The sequence below is a fragment of the Castor canadensis genome, chromosome 7 (assembly GCF_047511655.1).
Source record: "Castor canadensis chromosome 7, mCasCan1.hap1v2, whole genome shotgun sequence".
Taxonomy (NCBI): domain Eukaryota; kingdom Metazoa; phylum Chordata; class Mammalia; order Rodentia; family Castoridae; genus Castor; species Castor canadensis.
In genome coordinates, this window is record NC_133392.1 from 14,601,060 (window position 1) to 14,622,816 (window position 21,757).

At 45.2% G+C, this 21,757-nt stretch overlaps 1 protein-coding gene across 1 annotated transcript in view; it reads right to left on the minus strand.

Moving 5' to 3' along the window:
* Positions 1-671: 671 nt before the first annotated feature.
* Positions 672-21,757, minus strand: part of LOC109677036 (inactive pancreatic lipase-related protein 1) — a 28,257-nt gene continuing 7,171 nt past the window's right edge. The window contains exons 4-13 of the mRNA XM_020153205.2: positions 12,938-13,063; positions 11,185-11,319; positions 9,871-9,979; positions 8,138-8,257; positions 7,918-8,037; positions 6,386-6,504; positions 5,400-5,529; positions 3,405-3,513; positions 2,727-2,894; positions 672-753 (exon numbers count right to left, since the gene is read on the minus strand). Coding sequence (XP_020008794.1) covers positions 672-753; positions 2,727-2,894; positions 3,405-3,513; positions 5,400-5,529; positions 6,386-6,504; positions 7,918-8,037; positions 8,138-8,257; positions 9,871-9,979; positions 11,185-11,319; positions 12,938-13,063 — 1,218 coding nt within the window. The remainder of the gene's footprint in view (positions 754-2,726; positions 2,895-3,404; positions 3,514-5,399; positions 5,530-6,385; positions 6,505-7,917; positions 8,038-8,137; positions 8,258-9,870; positions 9,980-11,184; positions 11,320-12,937; positions 13,064-21,757) is intronic.

Below are 21,757 nucleotides of genomic sequence, written 5' to 3' on the forward strand. Positions count from 1 at the left end.
GCCTGAATTGTTCTCTTCTCAGAACCTATTCCTGGACCCCTTCTCAGGGTGGGGGGGTGGCCTTACCGAGGCAGGTCCTTGAGGCAGCAACAGCACAAGCATTGGAACTAGAAGCCCACAGGAGCTCACTACAGTCTCTAGATACTTCACCAAGAGCCAGGGCCACCACATGGTCTCCCACCCCTACAATCTGTCACTACCAAGAGGTCATCCCAGGCCCTTTCCATTTATGACACTTGCAGGTAAGCAGGTGAGTCAGGGAGGGGTGCTGAATTTGGAGTCAGGGTCTGGCCCTCAGTTATGACAGGGACACTAATTCACTGTGTGAGTCTGGACAGTTAACATCCCTGCTCTGTGCCTCAGTTTCTCAGTATAAGATGAGGGGTGAGGACAAAGGGTCTGTGGAGGCCACTGACCATTCACTCTCTACTTCTATTCTTGATCACTGTCCCCTCGGGCACCGAGAAGATAGTGAGTGTGTGGACCAAGAAAGTTGGGAAAAAGTGAAGTGTGATGGAAAGTCAGTGGCAAGAGACCCAATGACACAGAAATGCTCATGAAATTTTTAAATGTTCAACTCACAAATGTCCCCATGGGCGGCAGCTGACATCTGAGATAGAGGCTATGAGTGGATAGAGGCAGCAGAGGATTTTATTGGTATGAACAGGGGATCACATGGTGCCTGGGGTGTTACAGGGCATGAGAGTGAGCAGAACGTCTTCTCTCACAGTGTCTTCACTACAGAAGCTATACCTGTGGAGAAAAATGAATGCTGTGATTGGAGCTGTTGAGCCATGGTTAATGCTAATTTACACTCAGAAGGCACAAAGTGGGCACAGGACTATGGCTTCAACCAGTCACTGGGGAACTGGATGCAAGGGTTTCCAGTATGAAGGGTCCAGGACAAGGTGTGTTATTGCTCTGGACTGGCCCCTTTATGTGACAGGACACTGGGCTCCTGGGGCAGTAGCCCTTCCTTCCTTCATTCTCACAGTGACCACAGAGGATTGGTTTACAGATGGACACTCACTCTTCTTTAGTCACTCTTGGGACCAGACTGAATGTCACAGGAACTGCAATACACTGAGCTCTTAGCAGCTGCAGGCACCTTCTGTGTGAATTTCACACTCACCACACACATGTAAGGAGATCTTGTTAGTAGTCCTACCTTACATTAGAGGAAACTGAGGCATAGAGGGCTCTCAGTTGGTGAGGTAAAGACCCAAAATGTAAATGCAGGTCCACCTGATGCCATAGTACAAATTTTCTATAATAGGGTTACACATCAAATAACCTTGACCTTGTCTTCCAGATCTGAGGTCAGGGTAGGGGGAAGGGCTAGCTTTCCCCTGGGTCTCCCATGCCATTTCATAATAACAAAGTATTTGAATAATTTGATTAATTGAGATTTTTCTTTTTACTCTCCAAGCCAGTTTGGGAGATTTGAAGCTGGTTTTGACTTTCCTATATTTAAAAATACTGACTTCTGACATTCAGTTTTTTCTACAAGAGTTTCTGTGGAGTTGATAGGCAAAGGAAGCTGTATTTAGCCACTGGAGGGCTTAGGTGGCAGCTGATGGGTCCAGGCTTTCAGAGGTGGCCTCAACTACACCTGTTACATTTGTAGAATGTTCAGAAAATGTCAGTTTTTCTTCAGAAACCTGGAAGATGCCATGCCATGGCTGCTTTGGCCTGCTGTTTCCTACCCATGAAAGCCCCTAGAACATGTCTCATTTGCAACGTATGAAGACACTTTCTGACATGATTTTAGCCACACAGTTCCCAGATTCAGGCCCCAGGAAATTATCTAAAAGGACTCTGGGAGCTGACCTTATAGGCTGTGTCCTCTACTGGGGGCCAGAGAAGAAGCCTTAGTTGGGTTTACAGCCTGCATAGGCTCCCTGCTGGCCAGGCCTGGCTTCCTCTGTGCTGTGCTCTTTCTGAAGGGATTCCTGGTCTCAGTGACCACCTATCTAGGTTAGCTTCTTTGTTCTGTCACCTCGTGGGGACAGGGAAGACCTCAGATGTCCATTCAGTTTGATGACCCCAGTGCCACCCTGCTGACTCTCCCTCTCCACCTACAGAAGTGACACTCACAGGAGCCTGAGTTTGGTGTCCCCATTCAACCCCCAAACCTCCAGACCACCAGTGGCTGAGAGCCCAGATAACTTTCCCACAAAGCCATAGCAGGAATGTTCTTCTGGCTGGACTTGCGGTTGAGCTTTGCTCTGTCACCCTTGTGTCACTACATCATTTCCTTACCACAGGTTGTGATGGGGCTTCCTCAAGGACTGCCACTTCATCATTCTTTCTTTCTGTCACACACTTTTATCTTTTCTTAACACTGATTTCTTTTTCCTTCATCTATCCCGAAATGTCATACTCCTCTTCAAAATGCAACTACTCTCTAGCCCACACTTACAAGCATTTCCCCTTCAGAAATAATTTCCTTGAAGGAAATTATTTTTCAAGGAAATAGTTTTCCTTGAAGGACAGGTCCTATCTTCTACATTGCCACAAGCAGTGCTGAGGACACCCGCAAAGGGCACCCTATAGAAGGGCCTCCTGCTCTCTGTCACCTGTTTGTTTGACTGGTGAGGAAGGGCCACAGATGGACAGATTTTCTTGGCTTTTCTGGCCATACCTGATTTTCTAGGCTGAGCTTCTACTATACACATTAAACTCTGCAAATATCTTGAGATGAGTCAGCAGAGAAAGATACGTACACTGTCTGCTCCTCTCCCTTTTGCACGGTGATACTTGCTGCACCCACTTTGGGGAAAGTTGGGTTTACTACATTGTTATTCCAAAGAAACTTGACTTTCTCAATTGTTCCAATATCGAGTTCTGCATCAAATTCATTGGAGTGGGTGGAGCCTGGTTTGATTATCCCCCTTGAAATAGAGAAGCAGAAGCATTTTGTTCATGGACACACATTCTAATGACCACAGAAGACCACACTGTATCACTCTTTGACCTTCGATTAATGAGAGTCTTCTTCCAAATTTATCCTCAGATCAGGTATGGAGAAATGTAATGCTATATGCTGGCAGCCTCAAAACGTTATTTATATATTGTTTTTCAATATATAACTCTTTCACATTGTCTTATACTTTTGTGGAAGAAGTACATGTACAGTAACAAGTTAGTCACTTAGTTTAACACATGCTATTGGGATAATCAGAAAATCAGGTATTTGGGGATAATATTAGACTTTAATAAAATCTAATCTCAATATTGAGAGAAAAGCAACTAAATGGTTGGATTTGGATTAGAGAAAAGAAAAATTATTAGCAGAAGTATGAAATTAACTTTAGTACGTAAATAACTGAAAGCCCATGAATATATAGATGACAAATGTTTAAGCACATGGCTTGAAGATGTGGCACCAAAATAGGAAGTACCTGAAGATGTCGTACTGGCGAGTGTTTCCCTCATTTCCATACAAAGCAACTTTGACCTGACCAGTGGCTATCATTCCAGACAGTGTAACAGAAACCCCATATCTCCAGCCTGCACAGAGCACAGAAGAGTTCACTTTATTCACATATGTAACTGTGACCCAAACCCCAGATTCCTGTTCCTGTCCCTTACAAGGAGGCATTAAAGGATCAAGAATTTTACTTGTTAATATACATCTCATGCCAAGGCCTTAAGGGGAATGATACGTTCAGTCCTGGTTCCCTCTAGACCTGCACTGCTTATACTTAAGTTCAAATTAAAGAAAACCTTTAGTTCCTCAAGTTCACTAGCCACCTTGTGAGTGCTAAACCATCATGTATGACAAATAGCTTCTGGATTCATGGGCAGAACACGCCCATCACTGCGAAGTTCTCCAGGACAGCTCTGCTCCAGGCTACCAGTATTGTGTCTTAAGATGAGAAGAAGAGGGTCCAGGACACCAGCCCACACATGGGAAGGTAGCACAGAAGTGTGGCCTGCAGAGCATCTCGAGGCCAGGGTCACCTCTACATTCCCAGACCACTGGACAAAGTAGGTACCTGAGCAGTTGTCACCTAGATTTATACCCAGAGTGCTGACCCAGTGTCCATGTGCACATATCCCTGAACACACAAACACAAATACATATACATAAGCCACACCCATGTAGCAACACACTTACATACACATAAACTCAAATACACACAAACATTGAATGCACAAGTATATAAACACAAATACACACAAAGTTACATACACACACATGCACACGCATATGTACACACACACACACACACACACACGTACCTTTGCCTAATTCCTACTACTCATCTTTCAAATCCTCAGAGACATTATCTCTGCCTCTTCAGAGCCTGGTCCCCTGTCCCGTAATGCCCTGGTAGCAACCTGACAAACCCAATACTCTTGCAGCTGTTCAGTTTCCTTCTGGGCTGAATTATAAATTTCACGAGTAGTGTCTTGTTCATCCTTCCATCCCCAGTGTCTAATAGCCCATATCTGTGGTCCATAAATAAATGTTGGTTGAGGAATAAATACTTAGTTTTTGAATGTTTACTGTGTTGTTGTTAAAAAATGGGCAGGTATTTCATGCATCACTACATCAATGAAAGGATTGATTATCCAGTGCCTTCTCACAAAAAATTATGTATCCATATATTTATGGTGATGGAAATATTGTGCATCTTGATAGTGGAGATAGTTACACATCTATTCATTTGTCAAAACTCATAGAATTACACACTAAAAAGGATGAATTTTGCTGTATATAAATTATACTTCAATAAATTTGACTCTAAAAACTACACAAGATGTGTTATTTTTATATATTCATATAAATACACAATCTCTGTTTTTACTGGGCAACACCTTATGGACACTATCCTAGGACAGGGAGACTCAAAGTGGCCCAAACATTCCTGCTCTTGACCCTATGTTCAGTCCATCCAGCATGCTCTGGAGAGAAATCATCCCCCTACCCTATGATTCCCATCCACACTCCACCAGAGAAGCATCAGGAATGCACGGACAAAACTGTGAAGGCGGTGAAATTGAAGCTGGCTCCAAGATACCAAGAAAGTTTGCTGAGTGACTAAGCAGGCAGGCATGACACGGTCTTAAAAAGGTAAGGGATAATGAACTGGGGAGTGGTAAAAATTCAGGACAACTGGTCCCAAAGTCAAGCAAATTGTCACAGTTCCATTAATCATACAATGCACTTTCACTCATTTCATGCCATAGAAATAAAGATGGAAGAAATGAGGCCTCCTTCTTAGTTGAGTCTTAGATCTGATAGGTTGGGTGGCTGTGTCCCTTTATAAGATAATCAGAATGTACCCACAAGTCTTTCAGGTTGTGAGGCAACCTTTCACAGAAACCTTCAGATATAAAACAGAAACTATACTTTCTTTACCTGGGCCAGTAGTCAAAATGCAACTTACGTGCAAAATTCTTGGCATCTCCTGTGTTCAAGAAGAATTTCTGCTGCCCCGTACTTGTCCTGCCAGCAAATTTATCAGCATGGTGACCCATCTGTGGGCACCCTTGGTCTGGACAGGGGAAGCACTTGTTCTAGTGAAAGGAGACAGAGGGACTGTAAGAGCAACCTGTCTTCTTATGACCAATACAGTGGGGGAGTCGACACATTTTCCTATAGCCCCAGCTTCCTCATTTATAACAGGAAGAGAGTTGGAAGTCATGAACTCTAAATTACCTTCATCTCAGCAGGGTGCCCAACTCTGATGACAGGGCTCCTTGGGGAGATTTAAACAGTGCTGAGCCCTTGGGTCCAGGTTACATATATTATACTTTCCATTGACTGGACTTGGTGGGCTCTTTGGGACAAAAAGCCATGATTGTAGAATTTACCAGTTTGTAGGGTATATGTACTCTGATTCTGGAGAATTTCAGGCTGTCACCATGATGTCATGGGTGTACAGTTGGGAAGGGATGCTCCTGAGGGCGCTCATGAGCCAGAATGGGTTCATTTGATATACCACTTCTCTCTCTCTCTACCCTGGGGCCAGCCGGGCACATAGAACCCCAGTGCCTGCTTTGCCTTCTGCTCTCACACATTCTTCTGTGTTTGCGTTGCCTTTGCCAGAAACACACACTCTAATTCACACCTTCTAATTCCTATCATGTTGCAAGCCAGATTCCCATGTAGCCTCCTGCTGGAAGCCTTTCAGTAACATGCAGATGTGGATCTTCCCTTCTCTGACTTCCTGGAGTTTTGCTCTCCCACATGACTTATCTGCTGTAGAATTTTTGCTACCTCTTGCCTAAAGATTTTTTTAACTCCTCCACCCAACAGGACCATGAACTCTGAGGGCCAATGCAAACCATGCAGAGAGAAGGCGCTGCAAATCCCAAGCACAGCAGAACCAGTCCCACCGCACCCAGTGCTCTGGTCGGGGCAGTAGCTTACAGACTTGAAGTTCAGGTAGGAGGTGCATGGGTATGCAGTGAACCCGTTGGGGTTGAGGATGCTCTCTGAGTAATACTTATAGCTTCTTAGGTGATTGCAAGCCACAAAGTCCCGGGTTCCTGGGGAAACAGAGGAGGAAGTCTATGCAGGTAGTTGGGAGCTGGTTGTGACAGCTTCTGTGCCTTTCCTTCCAAGTGCAATGGTTCCAAGTATTTTCAGAAATTTAAGTTAAGTTCAAAATCAATAACAACAGCGAACATACACAGAGTCCCCTTGGTGTGGCAGGGAGTGTTTGGATCATGTTATGTGCATTGTACATGGACTTCTCCCCTTTCCCAGGAGACAGGTACCATATCCCATTTACAGAAATAACCACAGATTACAGCTAATAAGGGGGAGAACTGTGGTGAAACCCAAGCCCATCTGGAGCTCAGCTCATCCCTCTAACCTCTGTGCCATTCTGTGTCCAGGCATCAGGTTGGAAGTGCTCAAAGATCAATCAGATATGACATGACCTCCCAGATGCGACAAAACAAGCATTAGGACATTGTTTTGCTGTACTTATTCATATCAAAATGAGATATGATTAGCTTATACAGTCTTGCTCTTCCTTACAACTTTTCTTGCTCCCAGAAACTCATGCCATGTGTGACAAATGCCATAGCACACCTTCTGGGCCTATCCTGAGCTAGCTTGGTCATTAGTGATGGAGAGTTTGGGCTACTCTTATCTATACAAAGCTTCATAAGGCTTTCGATGGTAAAATACCTCATCCTTAGTATTTGCTTTAAGGACATTTAAGCCAATTTAACCAAATTCAGTAAAAAATTCTACTCATTAGATTTGATCAGACCACTAAGGGTTTTAAGCTGCATACTGTTACTTGATGAGTCTGGCTGAGAATTAAACCTGGCCATCGTTGTTTTGACCTTGTTAGCTACAGACTCAGAGCTATATCTGGAAGATGCCCTTTGCTTCCAGGCAAGCTTAATTAGTGGTTAGTGGTCAATTCCCACTCCAGCCTTCCTTACTGTGATTGGTTCTCATTCCTGTTCAGCATAGGTGAGTAATGACTTTCATTGTAAATTGGCCTTGCCATGGAATCTGTTGGGCATATCCTCAGTCTGGCTTCTGAATAGAAGCTAGTTACATAAGTTAGAACCATATCATTGACTCCCGAGGAGAGTTTGCAGAATAATTCTCTTGGTGATAGCCTGATATTTACTCTTATGGTTGTTCCTTTCTCTGTTTGGTAGCTACCAGTTGGCTGTTGGAGTTATAGCTATAAGGCACATGTTTATAATTCTTTATAAGTGTACACAACAGTGTATAATATAAGGAAATATAAATCAGTAGAGCTGCAATATAAAAAAAATTTAGCTATATTTTTCAGAAATAAGATGCAGAAAAGAGAATTGTGTACTTTTAAAGGGAAGTGTATTTTCATTATTATGGCCAGGACTGCACACCCCAGGGAAGTGATGCCCTCCCTGACCCTCACCCCCCCTCATAGTCCCTCACTGTGGTCTTACCTGACCAGATGCCGTCTATGTCCACTATCTGTGACAGGGCATTTTTCTTACATCCTGGCATGTTCTCTCCTCCATTGGGGAAAAAGTCAAGGTGACCCACCATTTGGCTCATTCCAAAACCTGAAATGTTTGGAAGGGCAATGAGCTGTGTGATGCAAAGCTCTCGCGGTTAAAACACGTGTAATCATGCCTGTTCACAGCTTAGCACTGCACAGCTCACCTAGGAATGGAATCAAGGGAGCTGCATCTGTGTGAATCACATCAACAAGATCAGCATCAGAGGGATCAAGCCGAACCTCTTCAGGAGTGCCCTCGAAATTTGCTTCTACAGGATCCAATCCTAAAAGAAACCGACAGCAACATGAACACACAGGTCTTACTGTTGGTGCCAGAAGGACCAAGGAGTACAGTTGCCCAGGCTGTGCGTCGCCCAACTCAAAGGGTGCCATACCCTGGTAGTGTCATGTCCCTGGGTGTAGAATATGGGGACATAAAGTCTTCATATTGCTCACCATAAGAGGGCACTGGCAGATAGAGGAGGTAGATAAGCAAAGGAACTTAGATTTTGTTTGAGTGAGGATTTTTTTTCCACATTAAGTTCTCCCATTTACTTGTATATCCTTTATGTTTAATATTCTCATTTCTCTTTCTCTTATCATTGTCCAGAATACAGATTCTTGGGCCAGATTAGCTGGCTCCAAATCCCTTCTCAGTTACTTTTTGGGCAAGTTGCACGATCTTGATGAACAAGTCATCTTTTCATGCCTGTTTTCCCATCTTACACAATGGGCATGATAATAGTGCTATCTATTTTATGTAGTTGTTATGGATTAAATAAGTTCATGTGTAGAATTTAGCACAGAGCCTGTCATACCAGTCATGGGCATTTAAGTAAAATATTAGTTATTATTATTTCTTTTTCACTATCTTTACTTCTTGGCTACGATCCTGAGTTTGTTAATAGTTTTTTGAAAGTTTGGTTGAAACAGCTGAACGTTATGAACATAAATGTTATCAGTAGTCTTCTATTGATTCAGAGTTTCTTTTTTTGTGGGGGTGCTAGGTCTTGAACTCAGGGCCTATACCATCTGCTCCATTTTTTGTGATAGGTTTTTCAAGATAGGGTCTCGTGAGCTATTTGTCCAGACTGGCTTCAAACCACAATCCTCCTGATCTCTGCCTCCTTAGTAGCTAGAATTACAGGTGAGTGATGCTTGGCCCATGATAGTTTCTTAAGCCAAACATCACTGGTCAGAATCTCAGTCATACCACTGACCCATTGTGTGACCAAAGGCAAGTTACTTGCTTCTCTGGGCCTGTTTCTTTACCTTAGAGAATTAAAGGAGACAATGAAAAGCACTCTGCAAAGTATTTGAGATAATCAGGCACTTAAACTATGCTTACTTACTACAGTAAATATAATAGCATTAACACCATTATATTACATAGATATATTTTTTTGCTGTTGTTCTAATTCAGAGGCTTGACATGGGTTAAAGATTGCTTTTGGTGGTGATGGTGGCTGGGTTTCCTTTTCCAGGAGAGAAAGTAGAAAACAATTTCAGGCTCTCCTCTGCCCTTGACTTTAAAGAAAAGGTGAAAAGGAATGACAATATAGTCTCTTTTCAGTTATATTTTTCTCAATGTCCACACTAGCCTTACTCTGCATTTTCCTGGGTGCACAGTGTTGCCAAACGAACCACATCATCAGGAAACTTGGACCCAGAGAAGAGGTACTGTGATGGAGGTGGAAGAAGCACAGCGGAACAGAGCTCCTGCCTTTCCTTGCCACAGTGATGTCCCATGGGCTCCTTGCAGGCTTCTTAAAGTGTTCTGTGTAGACTTCACCCAGCCCTACCATAGCCAAGGGCAGCTCTAAGCCAGGCTGCAGGCTTATGAGCACATACTGGAGTTCCTGGGGACAAAATCAGGAGCCTTGAGCTGGGGCCTTACCAGTAATCCTGCCCAGTCCTGGAGTCCTGCTCCCTGCCTCTCCGGCCACGTGGGCTCCCAGGCTGTGTCCAATGAGGTGAACTTTGGAAGGCGAGTAGCTGTAGTTTGTCTGGAGAGGAGAGACTGGATTGGTTTTCCTAGTCAGAGCACAACCTGGTGGCATGGCTCTTCTGCTGGGAACCTCTATGCTTCCTTGGTCCTCAGGATCGAGCCATAGCTCACTAGGAGACCCTCAGTGTTTTCCTGACTCAACATCCATTTTCCTAGACTCTTCTCTAGACAAACCCTGTGAGGCCCTCATATACATCCTGTTTTCTCACCTCTGGGCTGGGTTTGGACCATTGTTACCCATCCTCCCAATCACTTTTCCAGCTACCATCAAAAAAGCCTGCCTCCAGCAATTCACTTAGACGTCTCTTCTCAGGGAGACCTCCATAATGCCCCCAGCGCACCCATCCCTATGTGCTCCATAAAACCTCTAATGGTCACTGCAAGTCTTCCCTGCAGCTCCTTGAGGGCTTGGGATGCCATCCATCTTTTATTTCCATCCTCCTGGCACTGTATTCCTCAAATACTGGGTGAATAAGCAAAGCGAATAAAGCTATGCACATGTTGGTCTGAGCTGTTCATCAAATGCCCTCACTGATTCTCCTACAGAGCCTCTTATACACCCACTATGTATTCAATTTCTGCAGGAGTACAGAAATAATTGGAACTCATTAACTGTAAGACAGAAATAGCTGGGACCTTTTCCTCATATAGAAAATAGCTGGAAAGAATTACTGAATTAAAGAATGAAAGACAACAAATTAATTAAAATGAAAGAACAGGATAGGAAGAAGCAACTGAAATGGTTATGGCAGAAGAAACTTCCCAGCATTAGAAGGCCCCACACTCAGAGGCCAGCAAAGTTTGTGCACACCAATTGTACATCTTGCCCTTTGGCTCCATTTGGCTTTCACTGGCAATACCCTGTTTTTGCCCCACATAGAGCCCACCTATGTGCCTGGAGCTGGATGGTTTGGGTGCCAAAGACAACTCAGCTCAATGATGTTTCGGGCAAATGAGTTACCTTCTCTGACTGGTAGTTTCCTTATCTATAAATTGAAAGTGACTGTCAAAGCATCCACCTGCTAAGTGTTAGCTGTTGCTATATTTTCTTCCATTCGTGTGTCATCAATGCAATCATCAGAGTTCTAGAAGTAAGGTTCAGAGCCAAGTGTCACTTCTTTATATTTCTTCAATCTGTAACTCCCAGCTTGACCTCTGCCCAGTGGAGACCAGTGGCACCGCTTGCCCCTCTGATGGACTCACCGAGAGGGAGTGGAGCATCTGGGCCACCTGGGCTCCCACAACACGTGCGTTGTTCGCAGCCTGTGTGTAGGTGGTTTGGGAGCCCTTCTTCCAGTCCACGCAGATGCAGTTCACCTCTTCCACCTTGAACATGTTCTGGTTTTGGGAAGACACTATGCGTTATCCCAGCACATGGGAGACCCTTTTAACCAGGGCTCAGAAGTGGCCATTAGTCTTTTCTCCTATCTGGGGTGCTCCAATGAAATGGACTCTGTCAGGGAACCCTGAGGTCCAGCAGGAGTTATGTTACTAGGACAAATGCTACTAAAGGGGCAAATCCATGAAAGCGATTTCATTCAAAGCTGGCCTCCCACTTGTTTCTTTAACCAAATTCAATAAGGTTGATCAGGTTGGGAAAGAGTTCCATCATTAAAAGTGTCCTGTTCTGAAAAGGAAAGGCCTTAAATGTAGTCTCTAGTGGCCAGCATCTAAATGACCTTGTGGATTTGACTGCGAGGTATCCCTTTGACCTCTCGGTGACACCCTAGCCTGCTGTGCATTTCCTGAGCTAAAAAGTGGGAGGGAAGCACCACTTTTTTTATAGTTAGGATGACACAACATTTCATGGAGAAGACATACACTGCACTGATTTAAAAGAGATTTGAGAATTCTAATAGAAAAACTTCTTCCTGGATGTCAAAGAAAACAAACTATGCTTAGGAGTTCTGCCAAGCAGTGAGTGCGTGTGAACAGCTTTTCATAAGCTTTACTATAAACCTCAAATCCACTTATAAGCTTCTCACATGTAATAATGAGTGACCACCTACACAGAGACACTGAAAGGTTTCTTCTTAGGGCTTTCATTTTTAAAGCAACCCTGAGGAAATTCTTAAAAACTTGTAGAATTATCTATCAATAAGATGTGTGTTCATCATAGGACAGGAGAAGTGCTTAAGGTCAACTACCTGGTAAACCAAAGCCAAATGCAGAGTGACTAACTTGGGGTGGTATAACTTTTCCTGTTGACATTATTGGCTATTAATGTACATGCGTAAGGCAGGCTGCTGGGCAAATTCTTAGGTGATAGAAAAATACACTGAATCAGCATATTCACAAAAAGAAAGAAAGGTGGCACATTGTGTGTATGTATGTGCATGTGTGCCTGTGCATGAGTGTGCATGTATGACCATGTGTGCATTTGTGCCTGCATGTATATTGTTTCCTGCATGTGTGTGTATACCTGTGCACCTGTGCATGAGTACACACATCCATTTTGTAAATGTGTGTGTGTGCACATGTCTGTGAATGTCTTGACCAGGGGATGCTTTATCTTATGTAATCATGGCACTTCTTATTCTGCTACTTAAGTCACCTTGTCAATTTTAGTTCCCCATATCTCAAATAATAAATGGTCACAGCAACACATCTGATTCCTAAGGACATGGGGAAGATGTGAATGATAAGAACATAATTCCTTGTTTGCAGAAATATAAGGAACTCTTACTGAAAACAAAAGCAGGAAACACCAAGCCTTGGTTTAGCCAGAAATTAGTGTGCATTTGCATAGCAAATGCCAGCTGGCAGATGTAGCCCAGAAACATGGAGGGGGGTTTTGGTTTTTGGGAAGAGAGGCATTTTGGTCACATAAAGGTACCTAATATATAAGGATTTCCTGTTCTCAATCTTCTAATTGTAATTGCTTAAGATGAGACAGACATCAGAAGGAAATAGACACAGTGACAGGACTACTGCAGAGATCCGAGCCAACTCCTACCTTGCACATGTCAACCACCCAGCTCTCCTCTCCACTGTCTATGAAGCCATGGATAATGAACCGGGTCTTCCTGTCCATGTGAAAGTTTGATGCCTCAATCGTTGATGGATCAGAGAGTTGGAGAATCTGTAGCAAAGACAGAAAGCTGCATGTTTTTGCCACCCTGCCCACAAGCCCATCTCACCTTGAAAGGAGAGCTAGAATGGCAGTCCTAAAACAGAGAGCACCAGAATTTTAGGAGGAACTGCTTCTAAGAATGACTGAAAGCAGCAAGCCCCAGCCCAGAAATAGCTGGTCTGGAGAAACAGCCCAAGAACTGCTGCCCTGGGGAGATAAAGAACCATGGCACCCAACAAGGAGAATAAAAAGAGCCTCCCCACACCCCTCAGGGGCACCTGGTTTCCAGACCTCGCTGCTTGAGACACTCCTCAGCTTAGGAGCAGCTTTTTTTACTTTCTCTTCTTGGCAAATAAATGTTTCTTACTTTCACCTTGCTGGACTTTTCTATCTTTAATTCATTAATGCATAGAGAACAAGGACTTGTGTTGGCTGAGAACACTCATGCATCATTTCTTGGTGGTCCATAGGGAGAAGTCTTCACTTCACAGCATCTCCATCACCTTACCAAGGTTGGTAAGAGTCTTGTCAAACTGGGAGAAAATGTCTAGGAAATGACCACGATCATCTGGCACTCCAACAGACCTCTCCTCCCAGGGGATCCTCCCCACCCCCGGCCATGGCTTAGCTATGGCCAAAATCCCTGACTGACTAATCCTGCACCATTCTCTCTCTCTCAAGGACTTTCCTCCCAGGGAAGACAGAAGCTTCTCCTGAACTCACTTTGGTTACTCCTGGTGGCAGCTAGTCTGTGCCACCCAAGGGTTTATACTGGGCCACCTATAGCTATGCAAGCAGGAGCCCACTGTTGTCAAAGAGAGGATAAGCAGGAAGGCAGGGAGGGGGAAAGGAGATAATGAGACACATTGAGAGATAAAGACTGCAACAGTGAGACAAAAAAAAAAAAAAACAGATTTGAGGAATGTCACTTAACTCCTGGGTGAGACCAGAGAAGAGTCACCTTGCCCCAGAGGTTAAAATGGCCAAAGAAATAATATGTGACCATGTATGGGACAAGCTGTACCACACACTCCCCCCCCCCATTTCTGTAACCTGCTCTAAATGCTATATAAGGAAAGTACATTTTGTTCTTGGGGCTCAGCCTTTGGATAAGAATCTGCGGAGTCACTACTGGCCTGCTTAATAAAGTTGCTTCCTGAAAGATTTGGTGCCCCATCTCTCTGCCTGAGCCATCCTACAACATTTCTGGAGGCTTGTCTGGAATTTGGAGTGATGTTTTCACCTTCTTGTCACTGGCTCAGCATCCCCAGCCTGCCAGAAGGGCCGCCCCTGCCAGATGTGTTGATCACAGAGGAGGGAGCCTCTCTCCCAGCAAACCGAGGAGATGAGTTTCAGTCATGTAAAGGAACCCAGAAAGGCTCAGGAACCAACTCAGGAGCCCCGCTCAACAAACTGATAAGAATCCAAGTTTGAATTTGCCTTAGGAGGCAGAAGGGGAGTCTGATCAACTCCCAGCAGAGATACTAGAGTAACCCCTTTTGGGGGTGAAGCTGTGTTTCTCAGGTTCAGGGATCAGGGTGGAAGTACTGTGCTGTGTGAGAGCTTGTGAAAGTGTGAGTTTGAGGTTTGGCCTAGCTATGAAGCAACTGTGGAGTCCCAATCCACAGGTCCATGGTAAACTCATATGGTTTATGGTAAGCCCTAACAGGGCCTCCAGTCTGGAGTTTATAAAGACTCACTAGGTTAAGAGATGCCTAAATCCCTTCAGGGAGAGCAGCTGGGAAATGGATGAAGCAAGTTGTGTTATTTGTTTTCCCCTGTGTGCCAGAAAGGAAGACCCCTTACCTCCTCTTCACAACCCTCATCCCTTCTGTTTCTGTCTCAGTCTTGATGTCTGGTAATGGGAGGAATGGGAGGAGGTCAGAGTAAGAACACCCTCCTAGGGTGCATGCTTAAGAACTTTAAAAAGGGATTTAATGGAGATTACAGAGTCAAGCTGAGTTCTGGCAAGCTCAGGGCCTTCTGTAAAATAGACTGGACTGCTTTTGGTATAGGATGGCCCTTGGAGGGGTCATTAGATAAGGTCATAGTCAATGGAGTTTTGAAGTGGTTGTAGGGGATCCAGAGTTTCCTTAAATTGACTGCTGACAGGATGCAGTCCTCAGTCAGCCCACATGGCTAAAACCCCACCTAGAGGAAGCACATAGGGTCATGGTAGCCTGGGTGGCAGTAGCTTCCAAGTGCAGGAAAAAATGTAAAAACCCAGAGAAACCCATATTAGCAGTGGACCATGAGGAGATTCTGCCCCTTTATGTGTGCACCCTTTGCCTCCACCCACAAAAGGGAAAGCAGCATCAGATGGGGAAGCCCCAGCAGCAAATATGCCCACAAGGCTGGGTCCAGGAGTCCTTGAGACTGCAACAACCCCAACCTCCCCATGAACCTCATACTCACTCCAAGCCCATCAGTCCTCACTGCACAGGTCCCTGCAAGACTGGCCCCTAGGTCCAACCAGGAACACTTGAACAGTCCCAATACTCTGATGGCATGGCAGCCTTAAAGCAGAGAAGGCCTGAAGGTTAGATTCTAACTCTCATGGTTGCGCAGGAGGAGGAATTGTGACTCTGTGCTTCTAAGAAAGAGATTCCTGAGATACCTGAACTTCCCTTTAAGATTCCAGTATGGGTTGAGGACAACCCCCACACTCCACACTGGCTCAGAACATACCTCTGGTGATGGTAGAATTAAGACCGGGAGCCATTCCTGTTAGCCAGAGGCTACATTCCTCACAAGGTCCAAACTGGGATTCAAAAGCATCTTGATAGACTATCTCTGTGCAGTCAACTCAGCAACTGTTACATTACATTCTGTGGTCCCAAACTCATACACACTTTTGAGCCTTATCCCAGCAGAGACAAAATTCTTTACCTGCTTGGACCTTAAGGATGCATTTTTCTGCATCTGCCTGGACCAACAGAGCCAACCCATCTTGCCTTCCAATAGGAAAATTCTAGTACTGGAGAGAAGGGACAATTGACTTGGACTTGGTTGCCACAAGGCTTCAAAAACTCTCCCACTATCTTTGGGACAGACTTGGCGTCCAACCTAAAGGCTTTCTCAGCCAACCAGCATTGTTGCATACTCCTCCAGTATGTAGATGACCTTCTGTTGACTGGACCAACTCCTGAAGATTGTATGAAAGGAATACACCTCCTTCTCTCCCTTTTGTGGAAGGCAGGATATAAGGTTTCCCAAAAGAAGACTCAGAAATACCTTGGGTTTCACCTGTTGCAATGTAGACTGGGTCCTGAGAGGAAACAGGCTGTCTGTTCCCTTCCAGTTCCCAAGACCCGTCAACAGATTAGAGAATTTCTAGGGGCTGCAGGTTTCTGTTGGATCTGGATCCCCAATTACTCTCTCTTGGCACAACCCCTTTATGAAGCCACAAAGGGGGGAGAGGGGAGAGGAGCAAGAAAAGGACTTAAAAAAGATTAAGAGGGCACTCACAAATGCCCCTGCTCTGAGCCTGCCAGATGTGATGAAGTCCTTCTTCCTATATGTACATGAGAAACTGGGGACAGCTGTGGGAGTCTTGACCCAGCTACTAGGTTCCTGGCACCACCTTGTGACCTATTTATCAATTCAACTTGATGCAGTTTCCCAAGGCTGGCTGCTGCCTGTGTATCTTGGTGGCCACTGCTGTCTTGGTGGCTAAAGCAGATAAACCTTCTTTGGGACAAGAATTCACAGTCTGAGTTCCCCATTCTGTTTTGACTCTTATGGAATATAAAGGAAATTATTGGCTGACAAACTCCTGAATGATCAGAAATCAAAGCATGTTATGCGAAAACCTGCATATTCAACTAGAGGTTGTTAAGACTCTAAACTCGGCCATCCTATTACAGGTTGACTCAGGATCCCTGGAGTATGACTGTTTAGAGGTTATGGATGAGGTGTTCTCCAGCTGGCTGGACTTGACTGATCAGCCTATCAGTCATCTGTATGTTGAGTATTTCACAGATGACAGCAGCTTTGTCCTATATGGCACACATTTTTCCAGATATGCAGTAGTGGCTCTAGACACTATATTGAAGCATATATACTGCTGGTCAGGACCTCTGCACAAAAAGCTGAGCACATTGCTCTCACTTGGGCACTCCAGCTCACTGCAGGAGTGTGGATAAACATCTATACAGACTCTAAGTTTGCCTTTACTACCATTCATGTCCATGGAACCCTAAATAAAAAGGGGGGCTCATTAACTTGGGAGGAAAAAATGTTAAGTATAGACAAGAAAAGTCTCGGAATTGCTAGAAGCTGTATGGGCCTCTAAGCAAGTAGCAGTCATGCACTGCTGAGCATACCAAAAGAGGGAGACAACAGCTGTTTGGGGAAACTGAAAAGCTGACAGGGAACCCAAGACAGCAGTCCTCACACGACAAACCACAGCCTTACTGACAGCTGCCTTGTTCCTATGCCCTTTATCTGAATGGGACCCATGGTACACACCACAAGAAGAGGCTTTGGTTTAAGACTGAGGAGAGAAATTTTCTACCAAGCAGATGGTGGAAATTTGCTGACAGCCATATTGCAGTCCCAGAGTCATTGGCACCTACATTTGTCAAGCAGTTCCATGAAGGAACTCACTCAGGGCAAACAGTTCTCGAGACCACCTTGTCCCAGCATTTTTATGTCTCCAAGCTCTCCAGCATAAGTATGACAGTATGTGAAAGGTGCAGTTTGTATGCCAAAAACAATCCGCAACAAGGGCCAAGAGCGCCACCCCAAGTGCAAAGTGTTGGAGGAGCTCTTTTTGAAAACCTGATTGTGGACTTTACTGAGATGCCACGGGCCAGAGGATGTAAATATTTGCTGGTGTTTGTCTGCACCTTCTCAGGATGGGTGGAAGTCTTCCCTACTCAGACTGAAAAAGCCCAGGAAGTGGCCAGGTGCCTGTTAAAGGAAATCATCCCTTGGTTCAGAATACCTATGTCTATTTGATTAGACAATGGGCAGCCTTTGTGGCTGAGGTGGTATAGTTGGTGGCTAAGGGCTTAGGAAGCTACACATGACCTACCACCCCCAGAGTTCAGGGAAATTAAAATGTATAAACAGGACTCTAAAATTGCAATTGGGAAAACTATGCCAGGAGACCCACCTACAATGGGATCAGTTACTGCCCATAGCCTTGCCCAGGATTAGGTCCAGCCCCACCACGCAGAAGGATCTCTCCCCTTCTGAAATTCTTTTTTGGGTGCCCACTCCCTTTAGTCAAGGGCCTGTGAGGGGACCTTAAGGAAATAGGTGACCTCACCCTGAGACAACAGATGCAGACTCTCGGGTTGATTCTCAAAAATTAATAACTGGGTAAGAAAGAGGCTTCCCATTAGCCTGATAACTCCCACACACCATTATAAACTAGGGGTGCTGTTTGGGTAAAGCAATGGAATGTTCAAGCACTGAAGCTCCACTGGAGGGGCCCTTTCGTTGTTGTTTTATCCACTTCCACTGCAGTTAAGGTAGCAGAGATCCTAACCTGGATCCACAACAGCCGAGTAAAACCAGCTTTCCTCAAGTGGGAGTGCTTCTCTGACCCAGCCTCACCATGCAAGATTACCCTCCAGAACACCTGCCCCCTTCTCCAGCAAGACAACAGGAGGCCATGAACAATGAGACATCAGCCCTGCTCTAGACACTCCAGAACTGACTTAGGCTATGCACAGCGGAAGAGTCAGGAGTCGCCCATCTCACCTTTGAGGATGAGTCCCTTCCATGTTTTTTTCTTGCTAATCTTGGTCAGCTTTCTACCTGGGGACCCCCAGGCCTTGGACTCAAGTGGGAGGTGCTGTTACCAAAGCTCTGGATTTCCATCCTTACTATTCTTGTGCAGGCACAGTTGCTGGGTCATGCACCCACAACCATGCCACCTACTCATTGTGCTCTCCTGATGGTCAGTGTATCTGTTTTAACCCCATCTATCGCCCTTGGGAGCAATGGCGAGACAGCCGAAGCTTCACCAGCACTGGGGAGCTTATTAGCCAGACACAAGTTTACAACCTCCAAAAGCCAATATCTATATACTTTGATGTGTGCACTTTAATAGCTAAAAACACTGTTTATCCACCTCAGGGTATTGAAAACATCTGCAGTGGCTTGGCCTGGGAGAAAGCTTATACATCAAATAATAAGCATATGTGCCAGGGAGACAACTCTTGGTTATATAATGACACAAGCTGGAACTACTGACCATACTGGACTTGTGTTTCATGGGCTATCCTCCGCCCTCCTTCAAAAAGAAGTAGCAACCTCTAACTGCTCCCTGGGAACCTGTAACCCCATCAATTTTACCATACTTAAGCCCTCAGGTTGGGAACAGGGACATAAGATTTGTATAATGATAAATGGAAAAGGGGTTTGATCCTGGGACTCTATCACACCTCAGATTAGTAACTATTACCCATGAGAGCGCCTCATACCAGGTCTTTCACTCCTTCTGTGAGGAGATGCAAAGTGAGTTTCCCATCTCTGTTAAAACCAAAAACCTCTTCCTCTTACTAGCTGAGTCCATAGCCCAAACTCTAAATGTAACTTTGTGTTATGTTTGTGGAGGAATGAGTATGGGAGACCATCGGCCAAGAGAGGCAAGAGAACTAAACCCACAGGAGCCCTTTAATGAAACCATTCTCCCTAGCCACGGGGAGAGCATTTGGCTCCTAAAAACCTCTATTATTGGGAATTACTATATCTCCCATCCAAAAGGCCAATTCTCTACCCTGGTAGGGGACTCGATCTGCTTAGGACAAAAGTTTCACAATGATAGTGCTCAGGAGACCCAGTGGTGAGTGGCTCCCAATCACACGGAGCCCCAACCTCTCCTGCTGGCTAACTCCCCTAAGCTTGCAATAGCCTGAAATAAACTGACCGAGGTGGGCGCCTAAGGGGCTATATTGGATTTGTGGGGAACAAGCTTATACAGTCCTTCCCAATGACTGGTTCAGATCCTGTGTGCTGGGTACCATCTGGCCTTCTTTCTTCTTGCTCTCTCTCAGACAAGGTGAAAAACTAGGAGTCTCCATATATGAGGAAAGGATAAACAGGAAAAAGCAAGATGCCCTACAAATAGGGGCCTAGAAGGATAATGAATGGCCTCCAGAGCAGATCATTCAATGTTATGGTCCTGCTATGTGGGCAGAAGATAGCTCCTGGGACTATTGCACCCCAATCTGTGTGTTCAACAGCATCATTTGGCTTCAGGCAGTGGTTGAGATTATAACTAATGAAACAGCAAAAGGCCGTAACATATTACCAAACCACAAACTAAAATACGCAACACCATCTACCAAGCTGTTTGGCTTTGGACTATTTGCTAGCCTTGGAGGGTGGAGTGTGTGGAAAGTTCAGTCTGAGTAACTGCTGTTTACATATTGATGATGAGGGAAAGGGAATTGAAGAGATTACTGACAAGATGAAAACTCTGGCCCATGTCCCTATGCAGACTGGAAAGGATGGAGTCCCAATGACCTGTTCGGGGACTGGTTCTCAACCCTAGGTGGGTTCAAGACCTTAATAGGGACAATGTACCTTGTCTTAGGAGCATGCCTGATACCCTGCCTACAGTCCCTCGTGCTGTGGCCCTTCAGGACCGTTATGGAAGCCACTGTAGAAAGGAAGACAGCTGCTCCTGCAATGATGCTGTGGAAATACAAACCCCTCGATCAAGATGATGCTCTTTGACCCAGAAGTGGGTCCGAGCATCAAAGGAGGGAAGGTGGCAGGAAGGCAGGAGGAAGGCAGAGAGGGGGAAGGGAGATAATGAGACACAACAAGAGATAATGAGTGCTAAGGTGAAACAAAAAAAAACAGGATTTGAGGAATGTCACTTAGCACCTGGGATGAGGCCAGAGAAGGGTCACCTCACCCCAGAGGTTAAAATGGCCAATGAAATAGTATGTGACCATGTATGGGACAAGCTGCACACCCCCATTTCTGTAACCTGCTCTAAAATGGTGTATAAGGAAAGCCCCCTTTGTTCTTGGGGCTCAGCTTTTGGATGTGAGTCTGCTGAGTTGCTGCCGGCCTGCTTAATAAACTTGCTTCCTGAAAGGGCTTTGGTGCCCTGACTCTGTCTGAGCCATCCTACAACAAGGACCGGGGTCAGAGCAACTGTCTGATCCTGGGAAACTTTCTGTTCCACAACCACTCTATTCCTTCTATCTTCCCAAAATGAGTGACCAATCTCTCTGTCCCAGACAACAGTGGGTTTCCTTTTCTCCTTGGATTTGAGGCAAAACCACTCCAAGGGAAGAATTTATCAATATTTCCTAGGCAGGCATTATCTGCCCAGACTGCATTCTCCCTCTCTTGATGCAGGCCTTCCCTGGGTTTAGACAAAATCACTATCGAATATCAAAACTGGGCACTTGCCAGCTAGTTACATGTGAATAGCATGAGCTGCTGGTCTAAAAAGGCTGGGTGTGAGGCCTGGCTGGAATGTGTCAGCTCAACCCCCTGGCTATGGTGAGGGAATGTTGGCCTGACTTCACTCCAGTTTCCTTTCAGATCTGACTTACTAAGGAGGGGATCTGAAAATGGCCAGTGAAAAAGGAAAGTTTCCCTTCAAGCTGAAAGGGTACTCTGGCCAGGTCAACCGGTGGGATCTAAAGGCTGAGGATAAACTCACTGGCCCCCCTGAGGCTCCAAAGTATTGGAACCCCTCAGGCTTTTCCAGAGCCACAAAGACAA